Below are 20019 nucleotides of genomic sequence, written 5' to 3'. Positions count from 1 at the left end.
TGCATTTTTTTTTAGTTTACTTACTTTTTTATTTCAAGTCTTCTACTGAACTATGCGTAGCAATTGACCAATCTTGACAACTACTGGTGTCGCGTTGTGATAGTCAACTATTTCAGTTTGAATATCAAAATTGACATTGTCCTACACAGTCTATAACTATTATTACAGGTTAATGACGGAAAATAACTTAATAAGTACTCAGAACTTATAATGTATGTAAATACAAATAAATAAACACATTTATTTTACTTACTGATAACATCGATGCTACCAACTTAATTATAATGTCATGGATTACCCGAAAATACATAGAGTGTTTTATCATTTTTAAGGGTACACAAACATTTTTAATAAGCTTTTGTTTTTAGGGTTCCTTCATATAAAAAACTTACTTTAGCTTTTATTTACGTAGTGTAAATATGCTGTGTTAATTAACGTGATTACGTTACATTCCCATAAAGTAGAAGTTAAAGGACGTTAAAGGGTACAAATTACAACTTGACGAGTAACATAATAATTAATTCCTACAAAAATTGAACATAAAACTGATGATAATTTTCTGATTGACGAGCCTACATATATCAATTTTGCTTAAGGTATTATAAATTCCTAAGATATTTCAATTCCGGAAATCTAAAATATCTCTAAATGATTCAGGGACATTGTGACAACTTAGACGATACATAACGTGACAGCGATTTAATGAAAAAAGCCCTCAAAATACCTCTTGATAAGCTGTTCAATACTTATTCAGACTGGGTGGAACCGCCAATAAACATATGAAATTTATTTATAACCTTACATAGTCTCCCCTCTACAAATTGTGATTTCTTCAACAGGTTGTAGCAACATACGTGGCAGCGAACTCTTCACTGCAGTTCATTCCAGACCGTCCTATCCACTGGGCCGGAGGGAGGGACTCACCACCCCCTGATACTCCCGAGTGCGGGTTCGACGGATCACTTTGTCCTGATAATTGTAAGTATATAGGTATTTAATTACATACTGTTCACTGAGGGATGGATCATATCTGACGGAATATGCGTCTGGTCGCTTAATTACGCCAGAACAGACAAATGTATAGAAAAACACATGACCGTGCACACTCAACCAATGATGCGTCGTTGCGAATCCCATACTATTTAGGCTATGTCCGACACATCTTCTGTCAGATGTGAACCGTCGCTTAGCCAAATTCTTCCCAGGGGATAAAACATCACCCTGCATAATAAAATTTCAATCGATTCTGCCATTAAGACAAGTAAAATAATGACTTCTTTTAGCATTATAAAAAAATCTTAATTTAGATTAATGTCAATATTTGACCTGAATAAAAACAAAGTTATACCAAGACTTAACATTCATCAATACTTTTCAACAACAATCATTATTTTGTTACCCAAACAAACACATTTGTAACAGAAAATTCTGGAAGTACGATAAATAAAGTACTAATGGGGTCTACAAGACGAAAACAACACAAGTGCGTTCTAAATACAAGCACCTTTCATTATCCACGTACTGAACTTATTCTTTCCCTTCTAGTGGCACTTTACAAAGGTGTTGTTTACCCACAGAGTGGCACCTGACACTTAAAGTACTTTTCTAGCACTTAAAAGTACCAAGGTGCTTTTAATTAAAGCTTGAGATAATGTTCCTTCAGTCACACCGAAATGTAATATTGTTTAACGATTACGTGTAGGAATTTAGAACGAATTAGTTTTGTAGAAATATTTGCGTATTTTGGTGTAAAGAATTTTACATTAAGTTGTTTTAGAGCGTTTTAGTTAAACGAATTTTACATTTAATATACGCGTTATTTAACTGTTTTAAAATATTTCTGAAATAAATCCTGAAATAAAAAACACGTGTTGATCTAAAATGAATATTATATTTTGCTTTCATAATGGAATTATTACATTTTCCTAGAAGAAGTTTATGTGCTTGAGCTTTAAAGTGCTTGCTAGAAATTAATTAAAATAGTACATTTATTTTTACTTTGACAGAGAAGTCCTTAATTGTTAAGCTTTTTTAGATAAAATAATACATTACATAGATTATTTTCATAATAAGAGTAGGTAATAAACTTACAGGAACATCCTCACAAACCTTCGCATTTTTGCTCACTTCAAAACCGATATTAAATTTTGTCCAGTCTAGTCATACCTTTTCTCAACAATCAAAGCCTTTGTCACAACATTGAAACTACCCTCAAACACCCTCGAACACCCTCAAAATCGTTCTGAACATCGTTTTATCCCAAACAGTTACCCGCAGCCGTTGCCAATGAGCCTTATCTTCAATATTTCGGTCCAATCCGAAGTATTTCACACTCAATATCTTTTTTTAATAATATTATCGGACCGTTGGTGAAATCGTTGGCAATTTGACGCTGTTTTGGGATTGAGAAAAAATAAATCAGAGTAAAGTGGAGTTTTTAGTGTTGATTTGTCATTGGAAGTTTATCTTAATTTTTAGGTTTATATTTTGCTTTTGCTTAAAAGTCAACTCCCGCTCTAAGAATTACGCTTTTGTCGCGGGGACTTTTACAAATATACAAACAATGGACGCAAAGTACAACCAGACACGAAACAATTATTAGTGCGATCCACAAAATATGTGTGTAATTCGAACCCACGACCTCGCACGGCAATGGTAGCGGCGTGGCGACCAAAGTCACTGCGCCACCCAGGCAGTCGGTTCTATAGTTTAATCATTCTAAAAATAGCAGGATTTTAAATTTTATTCTTACGTTGCAAAGATATAAATAAACTTATCGAAATGTACTACATAAAGCTACTTTTTCCCTGTCTCAGACCAGTCTTTTGTCAACTCACGTTCCCACGATCGCACTCCGAACATTATGAATCGCAGTGCGGGGATTTCATTTCTATCGCTGGCAGCAGTACCGTTATTGAAAAATGGTTATTCTAGTGAAGATTTAAGATTTCCCGATCCAGCTTTGTCATTGTATAACCGTCGAACTATTCTTAGTAATGGATGGGATTCGTATATTCATAAAATATTCGTTTATTCGTAGGGTCATAAAAATGAGGCGCTCATAGCCAGTTGTGCCCACCGGTCGGCAAACGAACGGTGTAGGTTAAGCAATAAATAGCGTGGTCATTCTCTAGATGGGTAATCGCGTAGTGGTATTTGAACTGAGCGTCCCCGTGCTTCGTAGGGTACGTAAAACGTCGGTACCGGTTGTTATCAATCAAGATAACAGACGTTAAGCTATGTCAAAGGCCTTTCGGGCTTGAACAACTTTGGCACTAGGTTGACCACTAACCATACGATAGAGATAGATAGAAATAGTCATAAAAACATTTTATCCGTTACTGTTAAGTAAAGATATTTTCCTGGAATTAGCAATAATTGGATCTTGAGTCCAACACCCTGGCTCATAGCGTTGTAGAGACTTATTAACTTAATATAGATGTAAAATAATGTACTTACCTATATTATTATGTATGAAGTAAAAAATCTTTGGTGTGTTTTGGAAGGTGAATGGGGTTTTTTGGATTCTGCAAACCTTTATAAAGATATTGATATATGATATTTAATTAGAATAAAGTGCGATTTTATGTATGTCTGTATATATCAAAAAAAGATAAAACATAAATAAAACAAAATTAAGTGTGTTATTATGATCGATGAGTTGATGTAAACACATAATACATCTTTCGTATCGTCGGGCAAAGTGCCAGGATTAAAAATGAATGTAGTGTTTGGACTACATTGTGATGTTTGCCCGTAAACAAGATAAGCAAGGGTTTTTTTATTTGATAATAAGGGCTATAGGAAATATACTTTAGTATTATATCAATAACAATAACCATCATCTTATCATTATAAACTCTGTCTGTTTGTTAGTAACGCTTCTACGGCTAAACAACTTAATCGATTTGATTAAATTAAGCATCTTGTTCAATTTAAGGCACAAGATCTAATTTGGAATATTTATTTTTTAACCAACTCCAATTTGACAAAAAATTAAAATACCAAGGAAAAAGATCATACAAAAATAAATATACAATTGTGTACTTTACAAATAATAATATTATGTATGTTTCACATAATTATGAAACAAAATAAACCAGAGGTCATTTTTTTTTAAATCTAAATTATTTCCCCATTTTTATTCGCAAGCAGAGTCGTATGTTTTGTCTAGTTGCACAATAAATTGAAACTCATCTCAAAGATTACGCGACGCTGAATCAACAGAAACGACTATGAGTGTTACGATTAAACAAACATCATAACAGTGCACCGAATGTTTGTTCAAACTATCAACACTGCTATTTTAATGGAGATTTATTTTAGACGCAAAATGTGGCAATGTTGTGAGGAATTTCACTAGTAGCAGAGTTTTTGATATACAGTCTTCAAGTATTTTTATAAGTTCTTAACTTTTAGTTAGCCTGAACGGTCCCAGTGCTGGGCAAAGGCCTAATCCATTTTTTATCCAATCATATCTATCCACTGTTATTATTAAAGGCATCTAGATCGTCACGCTTCTTGTTGCGCGCTTCTTGGGTCTACCCCACCGGCAAAGTCCCTAGTACTTAATTTGCGACTTTTTCTTTCTAAAAGACAACTCCCGCACTCACTCACGGCCGGCACTTTGAAAGAAGGCCCAAAATGGATGATCTCCTTTAGGAGTTTGGTTAGACAAAGTTGTATTCCTGAGTGTTTGGCAATAAGCTCGCTACTTTAGGAGATATTAATAAACTATCTTAAGCTATTGTGACTTGTACACCTAATTCAATAAATAGGTTAAAGTGTACTTTATCGAAACATCTGGTAACAAACGTCACGGTAGAATTCTCTATAGAAGCAGCTGACTAATCATTACTATCTGTTTAACTACAAAGCCTAATTTCACCAAATCGTCGAGTATCTATTTTATTTATATTTTCTCTTGTATCCTAAAACGAATTTCTGAAAAACCCGATAAAAGTTAATTTCACGGTAAAGAGGGCTCAATTGTGCTCAATCGGCGATAATTCAATGAGTCTGCGGCTGATAGTTTGTTACGTAATTTATGCTCTAAACGTTGTAAATACGAGTTTTCTGTGTCAACAGGCTACACAAATATTTAATGGGCTATTCTAGGAGACCTAATAGTTTTAGACTAGGGTTATATGTTAAATAGTTATTGGAAGGGCTCGTAAGTTCAGGGCTTAATGAAAAGTAATGGTAGAAATTATTAGAAAGACCTAATATAATCACACATAGTGCTATGGACAAAATCCTCGTAATCTGCTAGAATCTTTAAGAGTACTAGTAATGTAATGAAATTCAAGCAGACAGTAGTACAAACAGTTCCCTTTACTTAAGTAAAACAACTTTAGTTGAAAACCTAGAATTTTACAAATATTATGTGTTCTAGAAATAACTATCGATTGGCCTGGGAGGTTTCTTTTGTTCTCTTAAGAAATGTCTTCATTCCGACTTTCTTGGCTTCATAAGTCACTAGCTTTTACCCGGGACTTTGTTCGCCATCTTAATTTTCCCATGAGAATCCGTTATTTTCCAGGGGTAAAAAGCAGCCTATGTCCTTTCTCGGGTATCAAAATATCTCCATACCAAATTTCATGCAAATTGGTTCAGTAGTTTCAGCGTGATTGAGTAACAGACAGACAGACAGACAGAGTTACTTTCGCATTTACTCGTATAATATTATAAGTATATGAGTATGATAACTCTTGGCTGTTTTAATCTAACTATAAATATTTGTTTCAGCTCTCCCTGTGTACGCTATATTAAGTATAATCCTGAGCTCCGTGGTCGTCGTTCTTGCAATTCTATCAGTATTTATATACAGGTACGATTGTTTTAAGGCCAGAAGCGCGATACTCTACTACTATCGACTATCGACAACCAGCTAACTATCGAGAAATCTTGAATGAAAATCTGTTCAGCGCATCTAACGGTTGCCGTCACTATTTCTTACTAGACTTTTAATATTAATCTTTTGATACTCGATAGCACCGAATGTAGAGAATCGCGCTATAGTTAACTTTAACGATTCCTAATTAGATTAAATTCGAATATAATTAGATACTTACATAATAATCAAGTATAATATCAATATTTTTTCTCGATTTAATATTTTCTATAGTTATCGTAAAAAACAATGCTTAAGGTAATAATTTGGAAATAAACCGTACAGTCCATTTGTTTCCAATAGATTTGTAATATAATGATTTTCCTTATTCAACTTCCTTGGGAGTCCAAAGGGGCTTTTGTGATTGATCATCATAGGATTTCAGATTCGATTTCCGGATGAACCTATGTGACAAAAATGTGGTTAAAATCGAAAATATACGTAATGGATTATGAAAATATAAATAATACAGGTAAAAACTGAGAAACTGATCGAAACTGTTACATAATACATCAAAGTAAATAAAAGAAAAGCCCACAGAAATGCATGAAAAGAAACTGTTTCAAATAGTGACTTGAGATTTTTAAACAAATCGAAACGAAACTCAAAGACAAAATCTTTTTAAACAGTAGTCCTATCCTATTTTACATAATACCTAATAATCAAGTAGTATTTCAATAAGAATTGTAGACCAATAGTGTGTACAATATTGATAACTAACATCTGGCTTTGCTCGGTTATTGGTTTTTGCAAATAATCTTGTATAAACGTAGTACTATTTTTGTTACTTTTTCTGATAGGCACTACAAACTAGAAGCAGAGATAGCTATGATGACGTGGCGAGTGAGCTGGAGTGACGTGCTGCAGCCGGGAGGACGGCTGAGGGGAAGCCTTCATTCATTGGCAAGGAGATACAGTACTGGAGTAAGTGAAACACCCTTTATGAACGGTTTAGATAGTTAGGGAGTGAAAATAATAAATTATAATAATAAATTATTCTTAATAATCATAATAGGTTGTTTGTTCTTGAAGTGAGTGAAGACAGCAACAGTAATGATGATAATGCTACACCGATGATAATATTATTCTTTTGATAATTTTTATAATAGAGAGTTTTCAGAAAAGAGTTATAAAAAATAAAAATAAAATTAACATAATTCCGTTACCATAGCAACGCTACTGCAACTGAAACAAAAAAAAACTGATACAAATAAAATCACCAATCCTACGTAAATCGAAGGGAAAATGATATTCCAAAAGGGTCTAAATATACAAGCCATTGGAAACGACTTATTTATTCGTCATCCCTCGAGGCACAAAATAGACAAGGATCGACAATTCTTCCCGTAATCTCTAAACTTGGCTCGACAGGTCTTGATACTCATGAATTTAAATGCACCAAACTTTGACACATTAGGAATACTTTATAACTTTGCTTTTGTGGAAAAACAGTTTTGTTTTGGCTTTGTTTGTTTGTTAGTTTGAAGGCTGATCTGATATTTTTTTACTTTAAGTAAACAATGTATCGAAGTAAATAAGAAAGATAAGTTAAGATTTGTTTATTTGGATTTTGCAACGCAGCGATGTTGCAAGTTTATAAATTGAATGCTCCGAATGACTTACACGCCCAAATTGCTTAGGCCAAATATTAGAATTTGCAAAAAAAATCAATAGTATGTCTCTCGGTTATGACGTCCCTGTTAAAACCACTGAGGTTAAGACCCGTTGCAAGGAAGCCTATTATTTCTGAAATAACAAGCGAGTGAAGCCGCTTAGTTCAGCAATAGTTTCCTACAAATCCACATAAAGTGGAACATACGTGTACTAATACATGGTCGAAATAATCATACAACCTGCGGAATTCAACTCGCATTCCACTAACGACGGTCATTTGTTAGAGCAACAAAAGTAAATCGTTCCCGTTCTCACAATGCACCATAATGCTTAGTCCCAATCAAATGAGAATTTCCCCTCAATTTGCCTGGTTTCCGGTTATAATAGTAAATATCGATCTCATTGTTTCCATTACATTTGCCCCATTCTTTAAGAAATGCTTTTATCTCCTTTTGTGAGTTGACGAAAATGAAAAGAATCAGTTGATTCATTTTACAGATTGCTATTATGTCTGTTGAGGGAAGCACCCTTCCTATTATTATAATGTTGGTGGCTTTAACAACGTTCCCATATTCGCAGGGTGTGTTTTTGATGGGAGTTATTTTTACGATGTTCCTTATGTTGTTTTTTGTTACAATCCGGTTATAAGATGGAAGACTGTGTTAAATAATGTCCTTCTGGCCGATTTTGGCATTTCGGCAACAATGTGCAATTCTATTGAAACCACCCAACTACAGTTGGGAATAAGGGTATAGGACTTTGCCAGAAACAAAGTCCAAGTCCAAGTGTGTGCACAATTCATAGGAACCCGGTACACTCTCTATTACCTGTGGGTCTCCGACGCAACGAAGGTCTACGGGCAATATCTGAAAAAAAATTGACAGAAAAACTTAACACCAAAAAAAAAATGATTTGCCAAAGAATACTTATGCAGGCTTATTTTGGTTTACAACACATTAAAAAAGACTCCATCAAGTAAAACTTATTGAATTAAAGCTTACACAGATACCTACTGTCAAAACATTCTTATAATGCATTAGCTGACACACGCAACTTCGCTTGCGTCACATAAGAGAGAATGGGTCAAAATTTTCCCCGTTTTTGTAACATTTTTCGTTGCTACTCCGCTCCTATTGGTCGTAGCGTGATGCAATATAGCCTTCCTCGATAAATGGACTATCTAACACTGAAATAATTTTTCAAGTCGGAGCAGTAGTTCCTGAGATTAGCGCGTTCAAACAAACAAACAAACAATCAAATAAACAAACTCTTCAGCTTTATAATATTAGTATAGATATAGATTTTAACTCAGATATCTCGGAGCACTTCTTCATAATAAGTTTGTCACAAACTCTCTACCTGATGGGATCGCATTCGACTCTCATGTCGCTCTAATCAGAGCAGTATTGCCTCATTAGGCGCTAATGCAGGCGCTTCACGATGCGAAGTGGGAACACGGCATGATGTATCTGCATAGTCATACAATATAGTACCGGCTTAAAAGCACCATGTTTCTTAAATATGTAAAAAACTTAAAAGTATTATATTAGACACTCTTTTGTCACAGACATACATAATTCGACACTTATCAGTAGACTATGAAACTGGCCCTTAGTTTGACATTTGTAACTTAACTTTAGTATCAAAATGTCAGATTGTCAAAGAGAACTCTTTTAAAGACAGATTATGACGGATTTTGTTTTACCTTTACTTTTCGCTGAAAGTAGACGTTAAACAAATAGAATCGGCGACTAAATCGAGTGGTGACATTTAAGAATTTTCTTTTTGCATTAAGTATCCTTATCAACCAGTTATAATTCCTAATTATTAATCTTCTATGATCCCTGATTGCCTTTCAGTATTCAACTTCGTTCAAAGTTTTCAAAGTTATAAATTTCAAGTGTTTAGAGACCTGCTTCAAGTTTCAGCTGAAATGTTAATATTCGATGAACTTTAAGGAGATATTAAAAGATATTATAATGAGTTTCTTGATCTAATTTAGATTTGATGAGTTACAGTCGCTTAGGTTCTTTTGAACTTGGTTACAGAATGTCGTTTAAAGTTACGATGCTCATAGTTATAAACTTATTAATAATAATAGATTTATTTAACTCATTTATGTCCTGCTGCTAGGCATGAGTCTCTTTCCCGAATAAAGGAGTGGTTTGGCCTAGAGTCCACCACGACAGGACCACACAATAAATAAGATTAAAAATAATTACGATAAAACAACCATAACGACTTCTCACAACTAAAATTACTTAAATATTTTTCAAGACTAACAATTTCCAAAATTTTCAGACAACATTTTCGGACGAAGCCACCTCGCTAGCTGGAGACCGACAGGTCTACGCCCCATGCGGTTTCTATAAAGGCTGCCGAGTAGCTATCAAGAAAGTAGACAAACAGCGCATAGACCTCACCAGACCCCTCCTTCTAGAACTAAAGAAGATGAAAGACCTGGAACATGACCATTTGGCAAGGTTTTACGGCGCCTGTGTAGACCCTCCTCATTGCTGCTTTTTAACTGAGTACTGTCCTAAAGGCTCTTTACAAGATATCTTAGAGAACGAAGCTATCAAACTGGATTGGATGTTCAAAGTCAGTTTGATGCATGATATTGTTAAGGTGAGTGAATATTTTTTTTTTGATGATAAAAATTTTGATAAAGAATTATTTTCTTTTCTCATATTTTTTGGCTAATGTAGCTACAGTGCGTTACTAGATAGAACCTTTTTGATAATGCGCGTTTACTAATAGAAACACTTTATTCTAGGCGTGATTAGCTAACGCACGTAAGCCTGGATAAAATGTCTGTAGTTATTAATGGGACATTCATTAAAAATATAATTTTAAACGTAATCTTACTACTCCGTTACAAAACTGAATCTAAAAACAGTCACATAAGTATTAATTATATTAGTCAAATATATCATTTTCAAATTTTATTTTATTTTAACTTGTTATACAAGATTTTACTCACAACTGTACTTGAAAAGTAGGCCTCTACTCGCTCACTGGTGCAACCACAAAAACGAAAAAAGTACTGCAAACGTGAATAAATATTTGTTGGTTTATTTGTAAAACATATAGAAGTGGAGCTTTCGCCTTACATTAACTCGGTATAAAGTAACGAGAAATATTTTTACCTGCATCGCGATTTTTTACATTCGGTACTAACGAGTATCGAAATTTTGACTGTACAGAACAGTTCTTACTTCAACCGCTAGGGGCGCTGATCAGAATGAGATCAGAGTTTACTACTTACTTTTATCCTCTTATTCATAAACACACTATAAACCTATTTTAGTTAAAAAATTACTAATTAATCATATGTTTTCTCTTTTTCATTTCACGAAGGAGTGAAAGAAACAAAACACTTTATAAGCCTTTCATAAGTTCATATATTTTTATGAATAAGAGGGTTAATCTTGCTTATTGCTTATCTTTTAATGAAAAATAACTTCAACCGATTATAATAGGAAACAAAACTATTTAGTTTAAGTATTTGATAATACTACTTAATAATTATATTACAATTTGTACTGTATTCACTTTGTGTAATACAACGATAAGTAACAAAAAAGGTAGAATTAAATAAATCGATTCACTTTCCGTCCCTTCAATTCCCAATAACGAATAGATGACGTTAACTAAATTCAAGAGATGTACCGACTAGTCGATAAAGCCGATTCGGCCTCTTTTGTATTCGGCAATAAGTCTGTATTTTTATCCGATTTTTAAAGCTTTTCATGTATATTTCAATAAAATTGACATTCATGTTTCCAAATTAGTGCCTGAATGCAATAAAAACATAATTTCCTTCTTGTTAAAAAAATTAAAACCTTGTATCTTTCCAAGAGTAATTTTAGTAATTGGTGAGTAAATCATCGTCTATTTTCGTCTATTCTTTGACCACAAAAGAGGACCAAAGGAATGAATACCTCTTACTTCGAATTAAAATAGATAACCCTTATGAAGTGCCTTCCTAATTTCTCTAAAAACCACGATCGGTCGACTCGGACGATTGGTAGGCTACTTCACAGCCAATTAATCGGCTTGATAACTAGGTGGCCAAATATTGCAATGCCGCGGGACTTAGGCGCGATTCAAAATTAAGGATACGATACCTCATTTGTTTACCTGCCGTTTCGATCGAGTTACATCGATCGTGGTAACATGCTAACTGACGTATCTGCTTAGCCGAAGAGTAAACGGGACCCTATTACTAAGCCTCCATTGTCTGACTCCAGGCTGTATCTTATAAACCGTGATAGCTAAGCTAAAATTTTCATAAATGATTTATTTCAATTTTCAATCGCGTTCAAGACGCGTTGCATTACAATCTAAGCCGATCAAAGTCGTAGTCGGTACATCTCTACTAAATTCATTGAAAAAAGGTTTAACAAAGTTTCAATATCCCGGAAACAGGTGGCCGTAGGCATCCGTAATCAATTACTATTAGGACCCCAGTGAAAATACGCTCGCTAAAACATTTGGGAGTTATTTAAAAAATGTGATTTTGTTAGTCGAATTAACGGTATAAATTTTGCCAGGCTGACTTTGGAAAACGAATTGCTTCTGTTGTTTATAACCTGGATTACTATTTTCTTTTTTATATAATATATTCTGTCGATATAGTATAAAATCAATGGCAGGGTTAATAAATTATAAGTCTAAATCTTGTGCAACCTAACTTTGTGATACAATTTTTTTATATGAATGTAACCCTGTTTGTCTTTTGACCGCTAAACTGCCGAATCAAGATAATTATTAATAGATTAGAAGTATCACTCGGAGAAGTCAATATAGTACATTCAAAATAGACTAAGCGGAACCATTACAAGTGTAAGAAAATACAGCTTCTTTCATGAAACTCTATTAATATTGTTTTCTTTTTCCTAGGGCATGCATTACCTCCACGGTTCGGACATACGATCACATGGAGCGCTGAAGTCAAGCAACTGCGTCGTGGACTCCCGTTTTGTTCTGAAGATCACCGACTTTGGACTGCACGCACTGAGGACTCCGGAGAAAGACTCTAGAGCTCATAGCTATTGGACACGTAAGTTTTTATTAATAAAAACATACTTTACAGCAGATGATTTTATTTTTGAGACTCTCATAGCCAGCTGCGCTCACCGGTCGGTCATTCTATAGATGGGTGTCCGCATAGTGATATTTGAAATGAGCATCTCCTTGCTTTGTAGGGCACGTAAATAGTTGAGTATCTGTAGCGTGATTCTCTACGGTCGATATTGTCAAGTATCGAATGTTTGTCATTAAAAATGTTCTGCCAAAATAGTTCCAAATACGACCGCTAGAGGCGCTGTATTTATATAAAATTTTCCTATAGCTAGCCAAGTGTCGACAGTCGATAGTGGTAGAGAATCAAGCTACTGATTACCCGTCGTAACAATCGTGTAACACCATTATTACACTAATAATTAAATCACGATCAAATCGCGACAGCTTAAAATCGTTAACATTTAAGCTTGTACTATGATAACCAGACAACTGATAAATTTATTTATATACTTCTAAATGCATACTTATATAGAGAAATTAACATCCAAGCTCAAAAACAAATTCTCGTGCTCATCACATGAATGTTTGTCCCGAGTGAGATTCAAAACCGCCACATGCGGCGCTACGGTTATTGCAGCGAAGTGACCACTAAAAAGAACATCCTACTAAAATAACCATCGACGTTTAATCCACAAGTACAAACGAAGCAAACCAATTAGACAGTCAGATTGTTTGACTTTCACAGAAATTATATTAACAGAGCTAAGAAAGCCTCTTGTAAGAACTTTTAATTTTGTTCCCTCTTTGTAATTGACTTTGGAAGTTGACGACTAGTTCTCTTTGAAAGAAATAACTTCGAATTCTATTAATAACTACAGTTTTATTGTTTTTGGAGTAAGTTTATGTGATGGAACAGTCATAGAAGTCTTCATTTATACGTTTTTCCGCTCATTATAACGTCTCGGGAGACCTAAAATGATTAATCAGGCAAAAAACGAGCCTAATTTGTTTATTTATTTGCTAATAAGTAATAAACTATCTTACGCAATTTTCAAGTTTAATCAGTACTGTGATTCTATACCACTATCGACTACTGACAACCGGCTAGTTTTCAAAAATTCTGTATGACAGTCGGTTCAGCGTCTCAAGCGGGCGTCTTAGAAACTATTTTGGCAATACATTTTTTATTTTAATATTTTTTTGGACTCACGCTTTCCTTTCCACTAATATTTGGACTTACCTCTATCGAGAAATAAAAAAATAGGTACTGCTTATTTTGAATATATTACAGTATTGATACTGTTAAAAATCGCTCTGTAAATGGTTTTTGTAATGATTAAGATAGCTAGAATTAAATTGTTTAACCAAAGTTCTATTACTCAATGCCAAAATCAATGATGCTTATAATGCAATGTACACTTTTTGTAAAAGCGAAGACCTATCACACAACATAGAAGCCTATTAATTTTACCATTCGCTTAAATACTCATATTCAATAATCCAGAATCAATGAGTTAATTATAATAACCTATTCTGTCCATTGTCCGATATTCGACAATAGAACGCGACGATTAATGATCACGAATGGGACTGACATAATTATTATAGCTGGTAATTCGAACTTTAATAAGTTCTAGAGAGAATATAAAAAAAAAAATATTAAATACCTATTTACGATTATTCATTAATTTATTTAGCCTGCTACATGTGCAAATATGATGCTTTAAGAAGGAAAAGAATGCATCTTCTAGGATAGGGATACTTCAAACCAGATGACAGGCTTTTACCGATGGGGAGCATGGCAAAACTGATAAGTTTTGCTCTGCCCCCCAACGTTTAGAGTAGCAAAGGAGGGGCGACACAAAGGATCAAGAGTGGATGCTTTAAGAAGCAAAAGAAGGGATCGGATACGGATACTTCAAACCAGAAGACTACAGGCTTTTGCATATGGGGAGCATGGCAAAACTGATAAGTTTTGCTCTGCCTCCCAACGTTTAGAGTAGCAAAGGAGGGGCGACACAAAGGATCAAGAGTGGATGCTTTAAGAAGCAAAAGAAGGGATCGGATACGGATACTTCAAACCAGAAGACTACAGGCTTTTGCATATGGGGAGCATGGCAAAAGTGATAAGTTTTGCTCTGTCTCCCAACGTTTAGAGTAGCAAAGGAGGGGGTGACACAAAGGATCAAGAGTGGCTAAAATGTCAGTCGGCCACTAAGCGGCACTCCCAAGATAAGAATAAGATAGCCTGGTACATAACCCACGCAGATTCGCTCCTGTGTAATCCGATCTTTTAAGAAGAGAAGGAGTGATAATCTACTCTTGAAATTATTTTACTGCTTTCGTGGTAAATTTCATGACAATCTGTCCAAGAGTTCAATGATGCAGACAGACAGGCGAAGTTTAGATTAAAAAAAGATCTGCTCTAAAGTTTTTTATTCATGCAAATTAAACTCGAGCGTGCGCAACCCGCTAGTTTTATTATAAATATGTATGTTTCATTACATTTTCAAAGCTTTTTCTTGTTCTTTAAAATCTCCACGTAATTTATTTTGTTTTATCATATGGTCTGTTGTCAACTTACTGTCAAAGTTTGTCAAGCAGCCCCAGAGGCTTTGCGACTGTTATCGTCATAAACAACAGCTGGGACTAACTTTTGAGGTGCCCTCCGTAGCACGTAGACGTTGAGTTCAAACACCACTCAAACGATCTGTGGATTAACCATGCCCGTGGCGCGGTGACATGTGCGGTCACCCGTCTATAGAATTACCGCGCCAAGGTTTGCTTAACCCACAGATAGTTTACCGACCGGTGATCGCAACTGGCTATGAGCGCCTTAGTAACCAAATACCTGTATTTTCTGCAGAAACCATGCAATTCAAAGAGCTATTACTTTTCTTAGGTCTTCTATGGACGGCGCCAGAACTGCTCAGAACCCCGGAGCCTCCGCCGGACGGGACACAGAAGGGTGATGTGTATTCCTTCGGCATCATCATGCATGAGATCGTCAACAGACAGGGCGCGTTTTGGCTTGGACCAGGCATAGAAATGCCGCCTAAAGGTAAGAAATATTTTTGTTATTTACCAGAGCCTACCTTATTGTTAAGTAAAGGTCTGCTCCAAAACTTCCAATGGTTTTTTTTTGCTGCTTCAAATAGTTGTCCAAGTTATTGCACCAACGTTTTTGGGGACTACTTCGACGGCGACATTCTTAAACCATTACCATTACGAACATAAACTATATTATTTCTTTATTTTAAAATATTGGCTAGTTTCAGAAGCCATTTTAAAATATTATTATAAAAAACTTACTTAATATTATTTTGAGGATAGTAGTACATAAAACGTCTTAAGTTGTCAACAAAAATAATTATCCTTGCAAAGTGAATAAAAGTAAACAGTGTTAGTATAAAAAATTCAAACGTAAGAAAAATACAAAATATGGCACAAAAAAAACAGTTAGTCATTTCTTGTATTTAATAATAAACAACGAATATAGAATACAAAACGAATAAAACTGGATTGATGAACATTTTTCACGTCGCTCTGTCAGTAATGACTGCCATTAATATCTGCCTGACAACTGCGACTGACAGCTAAAGCTTGTAGCATACATATGTATCTACTAACACAAAAAAATATTACTAGAGGCTGATTCATTATTCGAATTCACATGGGCCAGTTATGGGAAATTGTAAGATATTTTGAACTTATTCTATTAGTCTTGACTCGATGTTGATGAATTGAAAGTCCGCAACGCAATAAATCAGCATTGTTTACGGCTAGGCATTTACCAGAACGTAGACATCTAGTTGAGTCAACGTGTAGCTTTTAATCTGTTTGTGTCATGTGCTTACAAACTATTAAGGGCGTTTCCTTTTCTACTGTACATTTCATAACTTTTTTATCTTTGGTAATTCATATTGATATCGAATATTATACGAGCATTAGGTAAGACAAGTATGACAAGATGTAAAAAGTAATGGAAGTTTGTAAGGATCTTATCAACTGACGATCTCTGGTCTTAGCCTACCTCTATAGGAAAGAGGCCTGATTTTACTTTTACGTTAGTGTAGCGGTCGTATTACACTGGCCCAGGTCGCTAGCTGTTGGTATGTGTTCTACAAGCTTTAAACTCTGAATCAAATAGGGTTTCGATTGGTAAACATCACGGCCATTATCAACAGCTTAACCCTGATCCGAGGGCGGCATAAATCAAAAGAGATACAGCAACCGACGCTGAATATATTATGATAATTTATATTTGTGATTAAGCTTTCTAGGGAAGCTATAGATTCTTTGACGTCTGAACATGTAGACTTTCAATATTGTGTATTTTTAGGAAATTGTAACTGGTGTTTTTTGTTGTAGTCTTTTTCCTCATTGTAATAACGTTAAATAGTAATAGCAATTGATTAGGTTTTTTTTGTATTTATGTAACCTAAATTACATTTCGTATAATGTTGGAAAATAACCCATGCAGATTTCAACAAATATGTGCAGTGTATAATAGAATACGGGAATTAACGCGAAAACGCATTTTACCTTAAAATGCCTAACATTTCGGCGCAGATTGCACTCGCCGTGGTCCCAGGCTGACTGAAAAATATGTTCAGAGCAATAATATACATTTTAGAGCAAATTATATTCGAAATAAGATTATATGCGGACAAAACAGAACAACATTAGTAATAAAAAATACCGAATTACACCTAAGCATGACATAACACGCTTATATTCGTTACAAAGCATTTCTTTTATTTCCGCACGTGACAGAGCGGATATGAGAAATGTAAACCATTCCTATGATTTATATTCCTTGTACAATGGCGGTAGCGGCTTCACAACAAATCAAATGTTGTAAAAATGATTTATCTGTGATGTGTCTTTTTGTTTTATTACTATTATCTTATTTTGGTTATTGTATCACAATGCTTACCATGACTGGATTTGATTCTCAGGTCGGACAATGACGAATAGCACACTCGTCTTTTTCATATTAATATATTATAAAGAATTTTTTGATATAGTCAGGATTTTGATAACATAGGACTAACATTGTTAACGACAAAACGAGGGTGTATTTCATACACTTCTGCCTACACTTTCGGGTATAACAGGCGAGATATTATGTATGTGTAACATTTTTTTTTATAAAATAATATAAATAAAGAAAATAAATCACAGGATTTCGATATACCACTTGGATACACTACCTACCACGCCAGAAAAAAGCCACACAAAAGTGTACAAACAATATAAAAAAATATTCTGAACAAATATAATGAATTTTTCCTGTTTCATATAAAGCATTTCCCTCTACATACTCAGTACGGTTCAATATATTCCAATTTATGCCCTAATTGTTTTGTAAAACAAGTCGATTAATTATTTTTCGCGGAAATTTTCCAGTATTTGATGCCAGCGTTTATTCTATTCAAATTTCAATATGTTGGTAAAATACGCGGCTGAAATTTTCCATTGAACAACATTTCAAATGATTTCCAAAGTTTATTATTCGAATAAATAGTTTTTGTTAATACATAATGACTGAAAATATAAAAATGTAATTCTTGATTTCCTATACCAAAAATTTAATTAATTACATTTCAAGAAATTCATTTTCGGAAGGCACCAAACAATGCTTACTTGAAAAAGACTTACTTACTTGTCTTCTAATGCTTTTTTTTAAGACAACTCCCGCAAGAATTGCTCTTGTGTCGCGAGGACTTTTACAAACATACAAACAACGGATACAAAACAATTTTATTATTTGTGGATCGCAAAAATAATTGTTCCGTGTAGGAATCGAACGCACGACCTCCCGACGCAATAGTAAAACCACTGCGCCACGGAGGCGGTCAATAGTAATAATAGTCAACACTAACTCTTTAAACGGTATTTTTTCCTACAGAAATCATCGAGACGGTAATAGGCAGTGGTCTTCGTCCGAACACATCCCACCACCGTTCGTGTGAGGTCGATGATGCCACTGAACTGATGCGAAGATGCTGGGCAGAGGAGCCGACCGAAAGGCCAGACTTCGCACATCTCAAGGGAGCGATACGACGCCTCAACAAGTAATATTTATGTACATATGTCTTCATCTTCTGGATGTAGATGTAGTGTTCTTTCTTTTTCGCCTACAGTCAACCTGGGTAACCTTATGAAAGCAGCACAATTGATAAAGGTTTATTTTAATTTTGCAAACTTTTATCAATTGTGTTGGTTTCATATGAAAAAAATATCGAAACTAGTTCAAATTCCCACGTTCTATGTTATCCAAATGATTCAGAATTACCCAAATTGACCTTATATTTCTTTTTCTTTTTTGTAGTAATCTGTATCTTTTTTTTATGAATATCAATATTGCTTTGTAAGAAAAGTAACGTATCTATGCATTTTTTTCTTTTTTTTAAGATATGTTTAGATAATTTGTGTTCCATTGTCCAACATAACAACGACATGACCGAAGAGTATTAGATGCTGAATAAATTAAAAGGCATTTGGTAAAAAAGTCCAAACGCTTTATTAAAAAAATAATTTTACAAAGGAATCATTTTACAATCTCAATTTTCACTATCTATAAAACATTAACACAATTAATTATTACTTACCAACCCTGTAACAACTACCATAGCTTACGAATACTTCTCGAAGAAGATATTCTATAATTAAATGTACAGTACGAAGTCAGATTAGAGGAACATTTTAGCTGTCATGTGCACCAGCACTCGACCTAGAATCTTTGTATCTTTGTCGATCCCGGAGGACACACGTGACCCTCTTTTTCACTCATAAAGACAGTATGTTAAACATCCCAAGGTTTTATCACGCGCATAAATTGAATAAAGAAATTTTCCCTCTTAAATTTTACTTTGCGCTTCTTCCGAAAATTCTCGCTTTTTAGAGTTCTGTCCCCAATAGGAAAAATGGGAGCCTATTACTGAGATTTTGCTGTCTGTCTGTCGGCCACCAGGCTATTTTATGAACCGCGATAGTTAGACAGTTGAAATCTTCGCAGATTATGTATTGCGGTTGCTGCTGTAACAACAAATACTAAATTGAAACAGAATTTAAGGTGGCTCCCATACATTTATTTTTATAAATAATGGTACGGAACTCTTCGTGCGTGAATCGAAATCGCATATGGCCTTTTTTTCTACTTTCTGAAACTGAAAACTCGTGGTAATTTGATGTATGTTTGTTCAACAGAACTCAAGAAAGTAGCAATATACTAGATAATTTGCTTTCCCGTATGGAGCAGTATGCAAATAATTTGGAATCGTTAGTTAGTGAGAGAACTCAAGATTATTTAGAAGAGAAGAAGAAATGTGAGGAGCTGCTGTATCAGCTGTTGCCCAAGTAAGTAATTTATCTATACTAATATTATAAAGCTGAAGAGTTTGTTTGTTTGTTTGTTTGTTTGAACGCGCCAATCTCGGGAACTACTGGTCCGATTTGAAAAATTCTTTCAGTGTTAG

The 20019-nt window shown here is 34.6% G+C and overlaps 1 protein-coding gene across 2 annotated transcripts in view; it reads left to right on the top strand.

The window, feature by feature from the left end:
* Positions 1-20019, top strand: part of LOC142982281 (atrial natriuretic peptide receptor 1-like) — a 165714-nt gene that overhangs the window by 135557 nt on the left and 10138 nt on the right. For both annotated transcript variants that reach the window (XM_076128704.1, XM_076128703.1), the window contains exons 9-16: positions 840-978; positions 5749-5830; positions 6694-6817; positions 9809-10135; positions 12413-12572; positions 15438-15596; positions 18450-18615; positions 19751-19900. In XM_076128704.1, coding sequence (XP_075984819.1) covers positions 840-978; positions 5749-5830; positions 6694-6817; positions 9809-10135; positions 12413-12572; positions 15438-15596; positions 18450-18615; positions 19751-19900 — 1307 coding nt within the window. The remainder of the gene's footprint in view (positions 1-839; positions 979-5748; positions 5831-6693; positions 6818-9808; positions 10136-12412; positions 12573-15437; positions 15597-18449; positions 18616-19750; positions 19901-20019) is intronic.

Source organism: Anticarsia gemmatalis, chromosome 21, assembly GCF_050436995.1.
Source record: "Anticarsia gemmatalis isolate Benzon Research Colony breed Stoneville strain chromosome 21, ilAntGemm2 primary, whole genome shotgun sequence".
In the NCBI taxonomy this organism is placed as follows: domain Eukaryota; kingdom Metazoa; phylum Arthropoda; class Insecta; order Lepidoptera; family Erebidae; genus Anticarsia; species Anticarsia gemmatalis.
Note: the sequence above shows the minus strand (reverse complement) of the source record. Positions and strands in the feature narration are given on the sequence as shown.